This window comes from Gobius niger (assembly GCF_951799975.1).
Source record: "Gobius niger genome assembly, chromosome: 12".
Lineage (NCBI taxonomy): Eukaryota > Metazoa > Chordata > Actinopteri > Gobiiformes > Gobiidae > Gobius > Gobius niger.
Window position 1 is genome coordinate 13,172,223 of NC_136863.1, and position 12,307 is coordinate 13,184,529.

Genomic DNA, 12,307 nt, shown 5'->3' on the forward strand with positions numbered 1-12,307 from the left:
CAGTAAAATAGGTATCTTTAGTTAATATGAATAAGCAAAAACAGGTTGAAAAGGGGGAACTGTTGAGTGTGTAAAGACCAGCAGGGATAATATCAGGTCCGTGGGGGAGCAGCCTGGGGAAGGACACAGGTGCTGCTTTCCATTGCACCGGAAGTATAGTCACACAGTGGCATGAATAAAAGAGAGTGGTGGGATGGAAGAGACTGCAATGGCAGCAATACACCATCTGCAGAAAGCCTCCAGCACACTGTAATTTACAAAACCGGGAATTACAAGCCAAAAACGTATTTTGGCAAAAGTATGGCTTAGCCCATCAGAGTCTCTTTTAACCTCACTGTCTGAAACATTTCATAGGACTTTCTCAAAACTAGAAAAAACAAATACATACAAGCAAATGTGCAAAACAAAAGCTTTGATTTTAAGTAGTAGACATCTTTTGGTGGCATTGGCAATAGAATTATTTGGACAAGAGCCTTCGCAAATTTTACAGAAGAAACCTTAAGAGGATACAATAAACAACTTTAAAACAAATATGGTGTCAAATTAACTTCATGTCTTTGAGCATGCTTGTTATTCAAACAACCATAAAGCAATCCTCCATGTGCCCATGTCCTACAGGCATTTTGATTCAAATGTGTGGGCTGAAAGCAAATGATCACAAAAGGCAACACAATCACAAACAAACCGAGCAAAGATGTTAGTGAGATATCAAAAAGGAGGATTCTTCTTTGTGTAACCATAAAGAACGTACTTTCTTTTCATAAAAAGTACAAACCACATGACAATGTAAAGTAATTGCAAGTACTCTAATGTTAAAATGAATTCCTCTGAACAGCACTTTTCAGCATGAGGACATCGCTGATGTAGTTTACTGGGTAAGCAGATTTAAAGGTCGATTAAAAGTGTAATTAATGTGCTGCTTTAAGTCGTGGAACTTGAGTAAGACAGAGGCATGCTCTGTTGTTCCACTGATTAAGTGTGATTGTAGCTAATTAAAAAGTGCAGAGGTTGGAAGAAGGGAGAAGAAAGGAACTTTGAAAATTAGTTTCTAGTTATCAGATTATTTTTAGTTAGCGATGCAAAGTGATGTAACATACAGCTGGACATTGATTAATTACATTACAGTTACAGTAACTTAGCGTTTTTTTTACATTTTTGCATTACCTTTTCCCGACCATAAAGAAAGGCCTCTAGCCCACACAAAGCTACAGGCACATATGAGAGAATGTATGTGTTATGTGTTAAGAATATTTGGAATACAGGTCAAACTTGACTAGTTACTTCTGAAAACTCAGGTACCTATGCACAAATACAGCAAAGACTTGAATGAATACAAGCCAGGGTTGCCATTGCTGCAAGCAAGCTGGTACCGTAAAGACAGATAAGAAATGCGACGCACTGGACCATGGACAAAGTCAAAAGAGATTGCTGAGATTAAAATGGAGATGGGAGATGAATGATACACTCTTACACCCAGCTGTGCTTCCTTAATCTCTATAAGAAGGTCATTACTAGGAAACGGTATACAGACTACTCGATCTACAGAACATCTCAGACCAACATTTCTTCACTCCTGTTGCTGTACATCAAGAAAGCTAAAGATCTTTAAAAAATAATGAATCAAGCTGGGAGCAAGGCAAACACACACAGCAAGTTAGCACCAGAGTGATGAAGAGAGGAATTTAAGTGAGCCAAAATAAGATGGCAATAGGTTAACAGGCTGCAGAGGATTTATATTCAGCGCACACCTCATATAACTTTAAGCAAATATACACAGTTGTCCAAACATGTTTGGCCACAGTGTGAAACCCTCAAGTCCAGCCACAATAGAAGATAGGGAATTGGGTCTATCAGCCCTGAGAGAGTGATGCTTCCACGGAGAAGCTAACATGGTAATCAAGTCACAGTGCAGCAAGCTTGAGACACAGGGAAAAAAGTAAAGACAGCAGTCATTGTTCTGTGTACTCCATGCTCTTCTGTCTCCAAAAGAAACTCCCACTCTGCAACCAAAGAAAAACATCTGAACAGAAGGAATAACAAGTCGCAACAAGTCAAAGGATAGAGGACTGTAAACACTAGTCAGCAACAACACAGAAGTGTTGTTAAGCAAAATTTGAGCTTAAGGATTAAATGTGGTAGTCAGCGGACAACTCGTTCTCATACACAAGATGCTAGCTTCAGTTTTCTTTGCACAACATTGTCAAAGACTGAACATATACAACAGGATGAGTAACCTATTATGAATTTTTATGCCACCTCCATATCTTCTTCCACAAACTTAAATATTCATGAGTGTGCAACAGCAAAGGCATGAAGAGAATTGCATAAAAATGCCCACAGGGACAGGCACATAACAGTCAACAGAGCAATCTCTTTAACCGCTGTTTTAAGTATCTAATTTCTATATCCTACTGAAATGAGGATTGAGCAATTTACAACTGCTGATTCAAGATTAAGCAGTGTGCGCCATGTCTTTACGATTCATAGGGTAGCGGTCGATACAGAGTAATCCAAACAACGATGCTAAAAGAGATGCTAAGCCCCACTCTAAAGACTCAGCGAAGGTATTAAAGAGAAAATGTTTGGTCACCAAGTCTTTCAGCTGCTATGGGCATTGGCAATAGCATCAGCCACGATCACCTGTGGGCCTTTTTTAGAGAAATACATCAACATAAATCTGATCAGTGCCAGAACTGGAACAACTCTAGGTTCCATTACAGGGCGAGGGTTCTACAATAATACCATACATTTTAGTTTGTCTGTCTATCTGTTGCTTTGTCCTGTGTTTAAGATTCCTCTTTTGTCTATTGTAGGGCAGCGCAGTCTGAGAAGAGGTTACCTTTTCCATTAACCAGCACTACAGAAGGTTCATTCTGAGCAGCAGGGAGTATACAGACACTCTCTCTTTGATGATTGATTGAAATCCTGGGTCTGGATCGCTTACAGTAAGGTGACACCAGAGCTGATACAGCCCAGGGCTGAATAGAAACCCACTGAAAGAAAACCCCTCTGCAGAGGTGGGGAGTAAAAGGCGGAACCGAGCTGCAGCGCTTGGAAAATGACAAATCCCATCATCGTCTGCGAATGATCCTCCCACCTGACATCTATCTCACTGACGGGGCAGCAAGGCAGCAAGGTTCGATTCCTGGGCAGGGTGGGGCCTCTGTGAGGGGTTTGTGTGTTTTCCTTGCTCTGTCATAGGTTTCTTCTGAGCACTGCGGTTCTACCACTAAAAGCATGTACAATAGCCTTTGTTCATTCAATCATAAATTCATCAAATAAAATTTGCAACCTTCCCGAGCACTCTAATGGCATGCCCGTGAATTTTTATTTGGCTCTTTATCTATGTATTATCATAGAAAAGTGCCTATTCTCACTTTTAAAAACACTTTATTTTTTGGTAAAATAGCTTGTGATATAATCAGTTCCTGACATTTCTTTAATGCTGCCTATAGCCCACCTGTTGCGTGAGAAGGATGTCTCTTTTTGCCCTGCCCTCCTCTACAAATACTTTCCCCCCCCTTTTGCAGGAGGCTTGCCAGTAAATAGACAGTGGCATCATTCACCCGCTTCCTCTTCTGCTTGACTTAACACTTAGGCTAAAGTGCACAGAGGAGAGAGGCTGTGAGCTGTCAACTTCCACAGACTCTTGATATAAAACAAATGAAGAAACTTCATTGTATGATTTGCACTTGCTGTATGCCAAACATAATGAAGAAAAAATATGGGCCCAACATTCACTGACATGGGCACAGCTTCTATCTGGGTTGAAGCCTGTTCTATGAGCAAATTAAACACTCAACTGTTCTCTCGGATGTATACAAATCAGTCGCATCCTGTTTGACACAACCAGTGATTTTTAATTTTGGTTAAATTGTTCATTTAAAAAGTTCAGGTCTTTAGTAATGCCAAGTTTATAATTTACAAAAAGACCAGATAAAAAAACACATTTTATTTTTGAATAGTATCTTCTTCAAACAGACGTCACCCATGCACGCTGCATATGGAGAGTTTATAAAGCCGTGCTCTGACTTTGATTTGGAACATTTTTTTAGGCACATATGAATATACTTAAGAGCAATTATGAAGGTAAAGCTGAATGGGCGCTAAATTACTGAAAGCTAATATTGGAAGAATGAATACCAGAGCTGTTTCCATGACAGCAGCCCAACCACCGAGTCTAAAATACAATGGCCAAAGGTGTTGTTTTTTTAACTCAGCTGCTGGTCTATACTCTGTTTATTTGGAACAGTGATCTTTATGTCCTGCATGTTGTCTCTATGTGCCAAGTTGCGACTCATTGCAAGCACTGGTAATGTAGAACGTACATGCTACACCTTGAAGGTCACGGACTGAATGTTTTGTGAATGTGTTTTATGTGTTCACATGTGTAATCACTGCAGATCAATAGAGGCCTGTATGCTCTGCCTCTCAGTGGAGCTGTTGATGCTAGAAAACAGAGAGGCTGTTGTACAACTGGGTGGCCACATAAATGTGGCACTCATCTAATATGCACCACAGCACTACCTGCCAAACTCGCTTCCTTATTAAAATTCAGAATAAATAACAGGTTAATTATGGCCTTTCTTTAATAGTAAAATGAGTTTCAGAACATGCACACTTTGGATGGCACGCATAGCTCTAAACCTGTGTGACTGATAAACAAAAAGAAATCCAAACACTTCAACACAAGTTTAACAGTATTTCAGTATGATGACTGAATAAATAACTGCATCTAACTGTTCTGTTTGGTGCATCCCCATTGTTTTTTGTTTTTTTTAATAAAGCCAGTAAAGTGAGGTGACACTGACAGCCGATCACAATTCTATCACAAGGCTCTATCCCACTGTGAATAATTTATGGCTCAAAATGACAGCTCATTTCCATATGGCTATGTCTGACTTATGAGTTGAATAACAACATTTTGTGAGTCAAATGAAAATGATAACACTTATGTACTATGGATTTCTTTATCAAGTACATGTTTTGAATAGCAATGTTGAATACGGATGTCACACTGGGTTAGGTTGAAGCGCTGAGAAAAGTATGCAGAGAATGTGTGCGACGTCCAGTGAGAAGTGGCTCTTTGATCCATAAGGAAACGTTGTAATGGCAGGTGTGGTAATACAAGTTCATGCACGCCTTGCTTTGAAGTTTTGTACCTGAACGTTTGCATCGTATAGGCAAGGTATCAGCCAGTTTATTTGTACAGCAAATGTTGTACACAAAGTAATTCAAAGAGCAAGATGGGTGTGCACGCCAAACACAAGAAAGGAAAGAAACTCATGTGTGTGATGTGTGTCTGTGACTCTAAACCTCTCTCTGAGTCACAGGGCATGAGTGAATTACATATTTACATAGCTGATAAGGATGTTGACTAAAAGGGTTTTGTTTCTGCTGAATGAGTTTGTTTTTTTTTCGAACAAAAAAAAGAACCAATATGGGTTGTAAAATTATATTACTAAAGAGAAACACACACACAAAAATATGTTTTACTGTTCCAAATGATTGCACACAAAATATTACTGCAGGTCTGAAGTAAATGAATAAACAAAGGGCCCATTTTCTGTAATGACTGCATTAGAAACGCTCGGTGCAGAAGGGAACATGTTATTCATAAGAGGTTAAGTGAGTTGACCCGCTCAGGTGCCAGCTAAATGGAAGACAGTCAATTAGCCCAGAACAGCAAAGTACAACCACATCCTTTATGACTCAGCAGCCACCAAAGCCTTGTCACTGGCAGATGATCTGTGCAATTTTTATGAAAACAGTCAGACTGAAACCTGCTGTCTACTTCGCTGGAACAACATCATGCTCAGAGAGACCGGAAAAAGAAATTCAACTATATAGGATCTTTGATGCTTTGTGAAAAAGTACAAAATAGATCAAATTAACAACTTACGGAGCGGAAAATACAGTTTGTCTTGTGGGTGCATGTAAAACTATAATAATAACTACACTTCTTTAAAATGGGGCGGTATCGGTTTTATTCCCAGTAACTGTGACACTTGGATGAGAAAATGAATTCCCATCAGCAGCTCAGGGTTCACAGTGATGATATCAGGCATAATAAAATGACCCCAACATGTTAGTGTCAAGAATGTGTGCCTCTGTGTGCAAGCTAACAGCATGCAGACTTCAAGGACATAATCTTTGTAGTATCACTTACATTGACAGCTGCACAAGGCCTACTACATATTTGTAGTAGTGGGTGACAGTACACTAGACCTCCCTGGCCAACATCTTTTCCTTCATTCACTTCACTCCTCACTCATTTTCAACACGATTCTGTTCAAGCAGAGCGCAGCGCATAAATATGAATATGTCTCGGTAATAAGCACAGCAGCAAGTGGAGATGCGCTGGGTAAACACATTTCTTCACATATTGGAAAAACTGGCACGTGTTTTCACCTTCATCCAACTCACTGACTGTGTTGAACTCCTGCTCCTCTAAAGGCCACAGAGCTACTTGCTTATTCAATGGAAGAAACTATTCTACTACATCAGACACACACTGCCACCGCCCTGGGTCATACTTTGAGTCATTTTTATCTTTCCAATACAACACTATTGAAGGCAAGTGAAATTATCTGGACTCAGACATAAAACAGAGGCCTACTGGGAAGAAGAAAAAAAGAAGTTGTCAATTCAGTGGTGTCTTGTTGGGCTACTGTGAAAGTTTATTATTGTAATCATGCACTGGAAACAAACCAAGGCGCTGCTGTTAATATTTCACTCATGCATGCAACTATGTCAATGCAAAGAGTTTGAACGCTTACCTTTCCCGTAATTAAAGTGGAGTTTGATAGTCTTTCCCTGATTGATGTGCAGGTAAGTAAACCACACAGCCGAGGTCAGCAACACCAGGAGCAATAGGAGCTTAAACTGCTTCCGTATCTTCTTTACGGGAAAGCGCAGCATCCTTGCTGAAACATCCTACGGTGGATACCCGCTTTATTGTCTGCAATGAGCGGCGTCTGTGGCTCTGCTGAAGGGGCTACTTCTCTCCAGGTCACGCCGCTGGCATCCCAGGAAGCCTGCGAGTAAACCGGGAGTGTTAACTACAGCGGTGCAGCTGCACGGATCATTCCCGGCGACCCACGAGGTGACGGCAGCGCCAGACTCGTCCTGTCCTCAGACGTGGGAATAAACACCTCTGTGCCAGTCATCGTTTCGGAACAGCAGCGCACTTGCACCCCCCACCCCCCCTTTCCCTAAGAACAGCAGTGTGACTAGTAAACAGACTTGCCCGCTTGATTTGCAGGGCGGCAGGGAAAAGGCTAAGATCAGAAAGCCGCCAAGTTCGCTTTCAACAGTGTGACCCGGTGAACAAAATAGCAGTCCAGAGTTAATCTACACAAATCCCTTGTAGCTCAAGCCGCTGGTGACACCGCAGCGCTCATTATTTCACCGGCCACTCAAGGATCATCCAGGGCCACGGCTTAGGCGCAAAGTATCAAACAGCACCAAGTAATGATGGGCTCGTGCAAAAGCGCAAAGCGAGACGCTGGCGCAATGTATCTTTAGCAAATGAGTGCAGGATTAATTAGGCAACATGTTCCAGCAAAAGAAGGGTCGGTTTGCTGTGTGGGGGGGGGGAAGCATGGAGGCAGCCCCTGGTCAAAGCCAAGCGTGATGTCGCAAAGACCAAATGTCATCCATCGGAGCTGGGTCTATTGTTACAGGAGTGAGAGACCGTGCTGCTCCTAGACAAGGCAGCGGATTCGGAGGAAGCGCGTTTTTATTGAAGTCCAGAGAGAGGAGGGGCGATCAGCTGTCATCCTCACATTCGGGTTGGTGTAAGAAACCCCGCGACAAGTAGCTAGGTGTTAGATGTCAAAGCAAAAAAAAAGCTCCATGGCTTCGGTAAATGCCTGTTTTGTGCGAAAGCAAATAATCGCTGTCCGGGCTAAAAAAAAAAAAAAAGCCAGCGAGTCTCAACCGTGTCGCGCTCCGTTGTTCTCTCACAGCAGGTGCATTTCACATTGTCCAAAAGTAGTTTAGGAAACCACCGTGTCCAGGTCCACTCGGCGTGCCAACCTCAAGCGGGGAACAACATATACAACAGTCCTGGGGGCTGCTAGCGGTCTGGCACTGCCTGTGTTGTTATCCTGTCACCAGCTTTTTTTCATTTAGAATGCCGCAATACAATCGTCCGAGCGGCTTAGAGAGCGCGCGCTGAAGAGGCTGCTGAGCTTGGAGGAAAGACATAAGCTCCATAAGCAAGAAAAGACATGGTTTTGTGTTGAAACAGCCAAACGCACAAGGGTATCTTCTTTCAGTGCACAGCTCAGTACGCCCATCAATTGAGCAGCATCTTGACGGTGCAGAGCAACCTAACGCGAGAGGATAGGGAGAGGCGTGTTCGGCATCCAATTACAAACCACTGAGCGTTAACGGGGCGGGACGACAGGGTTTGGTCTCACTCATAGAATAAACGGTGTCCAGTGTCCACAAGCCAGTGTCTGAGAAGTAGGTAATGAACATTTAAACTTTGCATGGTTTAAAGCTCTTCGCTGTGCACATTTCTCATTCAAAACATGGTGCGTGATTTAAAGGGTTACTGCTGGCCTTCCATTTCACACAATGGTTTATAGACTGGTAAACCTTTGCACTCCGCTGTCTATTTTAAAGCATTATAGTCTATTTTGGCTTCACATTGCAGCAGTCTTCCCAACACGCGTTTTACTGCCACTCTCTGGTAAGAGTGCAAATTGCAATCTTGATCAGTTCAAATCAAGTGAAGAGATTGAAATGGTCATCATAAGAAACTTGATTGGATAGACAAGAGCAGGACTTTGAACCAAATGAATTCACTACAAAGAGGCTGTCAAGTTGAACAATGCCCTTTGCCAACCTCTAATCAAGGAAAAGCTGCTCATAATTGACTAGATGCTCACTAAGAAATGTGCTTAAGTTTTCACACTGGTTATTTTGGCACAATGTATTTTCCTTCAGTTTAGAGTATATATATTGTGTACTTCGCGAATAACATTTACTGTCCAATCCTCTGCAGCTATGGCAATCAATCTGGAAAAGGGATCAAAGAACACAACCTGGGCTGGATGAGTATGACCTCAATTTAGCGTGTCCCTGTCCCAGCTGTGCCTTCGGAATCAGAACGCAAACTATAATCCGACTGCATGGATTAAAATGGTAATCATCAGAGCAAACACTGTGACTAAATGAAATTCTAAGGTATTCATATGAGCGGCGTCGAAATGAATGAGAGTGTATGGCCTTCACCCATTATTTACGAGAAACCAAACCAACTTCCTAGGTTCACCTTGGGCTGTTGCAGAAACACGCAGGGCATTTCATCAGACACATTGGCCTAATAAAATACTTCATTTGTGGAACTTCTCCCTCTCCAACACGGGAGATCTTTAGTTTTACTGAAGCTCTCTGTGTTTGATCATTTCCCTATTATTGTAGACCGTTGTATACCTTGTTAACTGGCAAGATGTTCCTCAAATACATGCCGTTGATCTGAATACATATGGCAAGAAAAGTAACATTTTGCATGGTGCACGTCTGTTTTACCTTGATGGCTGTGCAGCAACATGTTTGTTAACGCTCTGCTCTTCTGTCCATAGAAGCATTTGGTAGCTATAGCAACCTCCTGGGATCTTTTTGCACAGATGATCTGGGCAGGGCTTGGCACAAGATAGACTTTGAACAAAGGTAGTCAGAAGATGCTCTCTCCAGTGTGGCACCCCTTAGACATCAGTAAATGTCCAGCTGTCTCCTCGCAGGTGAATAACTGCGGTTCTGGAGTTAGTACTGTGCCCCATGAGCTGTTACTGTGAACCTTCTCGGCAAAGACCATGTTTTTAACAATTCAAATTTAAAAAAAATGTTTGAATAGCTTTTTTTCTTCAGAACTTTATGCACTTCATGTTAACGCCTGATCTGTGGGTCAAGCGTTTAGCCCAGGAATTCTGCACTTGAGCAATTAGTTTTCTATGATTACAGTACAATATATTTTGTAATTCTCAAAATAGTTTAAATCATCAACATCTGCATACATGTGTTTGCCAGTCTACCTGCAGCTTTTATTTTCCTTTATCTTTCTAAAATGTCAATCCACGTCAGCCAAGCTAACTTTTTTCCAATCCCCACAGTAGCAAACAGGCTTTGATGACAGTTCTGAGCTGAAATGTCATAAAGATTAAGGGAGTTTCTCCTCCTGCGTCCCGCAGGATCAGGTCTGACTGCCCTCTGAGCAACAGCCCCGTTCTCCCTTGAACAGGTGTGAGGCTGCATTTCTCTCAGCTCCACTTCATCCAATTGAATTTCCTTCTGGGAATGTAACAGTCTTGTGTGTTTACAGAGGAGTAAAAAGGGAAAGGGGAAAAGGTTAAAGGAAGACACAGGGGAAAGAAGGCTGATGATGAAAAATGTAATTGAGGCGATAATCAGTATTCAGTATTTCAGTATTTAGGCTGTGACGAAAACATGTGAAGTATCTTAAAGCTCCATCTCGCGATACCAAGCACTTACGCTGGTTACTATGAAGTTGCCCAATAGATTCTCAGAGGAACATAATTTAACAATTTGAGCATTAAATCCTTGTCTATTTCACTCAGCTGATACTTTTAAGTAATGTAATCTTAAAGATTATAAGATAAAGATTCCATTGTTGACTTTTTCAAATATTTGGTTTACATGCAGATCAATGGGGCTATGATAGAGGCTACATGAGAAGCCAAAAAAGCCGTCTACCATGGCATTAAACTTTATAACCCACAAAATCATGGGGTAATTCCATTATGCAGCTTTAACCTATTTCTGTATTTGTTCTGTAATGTTCTCTTACTTATCAATTTTCCTGTTGGGATGCAGGGTCTGCCATAAACTATGTGGGTTGTACTCAGACTGATATCCATAAGGGCACAATCATTCCTAAAATGTTTAAAATAGGGCAATGGTCCACAGTGGACTCGCACACCAACTGCTCAGAGCCATTTAGCAGTTTAATTTACTATCCCAGGACTTCTCTGTGTGTTCTAGCCTTATTTGTCAAAGACAAGACACACCAGGTGTTTGGGGAGCGCCCTCAGTCTCGTTCTCCCAAAAGGAATAAAAGACTGCAATGCTTTCTCTTGCTGTGAGTGAAGCAGTTTGTGCATGGGATAAAAGAAGAGTAATTTAGGCTGGACCTGGCTGGACCTGGCAGACTCTGGCGTCCGGAGCAGTGACCATTCTCTGACAAGTAAGTTGCATGTGGTTATGTGGTTGTGTGTGTATGTGTGGTGTTTTCCGATTTGTTTTTTTCAATATCCATAAAACAAAGTAATTAGTCCATTTAGCCTACTAGCATTACACGTATCTTTTGCTTGTAGGCCTATAATAAATCACAAAGAAAGTTAGAGACACTTTCCTACTTTTCCCAGTTTTTGAATGAGATACTTTGACATGTTCACTCAGACATTGTGGATTCATGGAGCAAATGATTTTACAAATTGAAAAGATGGGTTAGGGTATGTCGTCTGTGTTTGTGCCTTACTTTCTTTTTTTCCCCTGACGTTCCAGCATTTTACAGTTGGCATTTGCATTTTGCTGAGGCTGTTAATGATCAGGGCTGTCAAAGTTAAAACGATAAACAATGCATTAGTAATGGATTGATTGCATTTCACATAGAGTTATGTGATAGTTATTAGTTTGTTAATGAAATGTGAGAAAATGCTTTACATTTGAGTATTTTATGACAGCCTTGTATTAATAATAATAATTACATTAAAATGAACAGGAACTAGTTTGATTCATCAAATTTCAAAAAGTTTAAAATAATGAATCAATTGACAGCACTAATAAAAAACCTAATGATAATCATATTGATAAAGTGCTCTGGGAACTGGGCAGAGAGAACTAAGGTCAGACAGTAAGTTCAGAACAATGTTCATGTCAAACAGCAGAATTGCCTGTTTAGTTAGATCTTTCTGCCAAAGCAACAAATCTGCCCCCCCAGCATAACCTCTGGCCCTGAAGATGATTTTGAGGAATATTAACACTACTGTACAGTACTTTTTTTTTTTTTTTTTTTTACATTTAAAGTATCCAAAAAAATGTGAAAAATACAGTCAGTACCTTTTGAATTTCTTCGCAGCCATATGACACTATATGACAACACTGGCATTTGTAGAAAGTGGTGCTTTACTTTGGCCTAAAGTGGAGGGTCCGGCGCTTGGTCTTTTTACCATGAAGAAAATCGTCCCTGACTAAGCAAACTCGCTTCCCTGATGAGTGAGTGATCAAAGGAATGAATACCTAAACACAATTAGAAAGAGATACAAACTTATTATTA

At 41.1% G+C, this 12,307-nt stretch overlaps 1 protein-coding gene across 1 annotated transcript in view; it reads right to left on the minus strand.

Annotated features, from left to right (window-relative positions):
- Positions 1–8,306, minus strand: part of b4galnt4a (beta-1,4-N-acetyl-galactosaminyl transferase 4a) — a 128,682-nt gene extending 120,376 nt beyond the window's left edge. Inside the window, exon 1 of the mRNA XM_079567480.1 lies at positions 6,780–8,306. Coding sequence (XP_079423606.1) covers positions 6,780–6,921 — 142 coding nt within the window. The 5' untranslated portion in view covers positions 6,922–8,306. The remainder of the gene's footprint in view (positions 1–6,779) is intronic.
- Between the last annotated feature and the right edge of the window lie 4,001 nt (positions 8,307–12,307).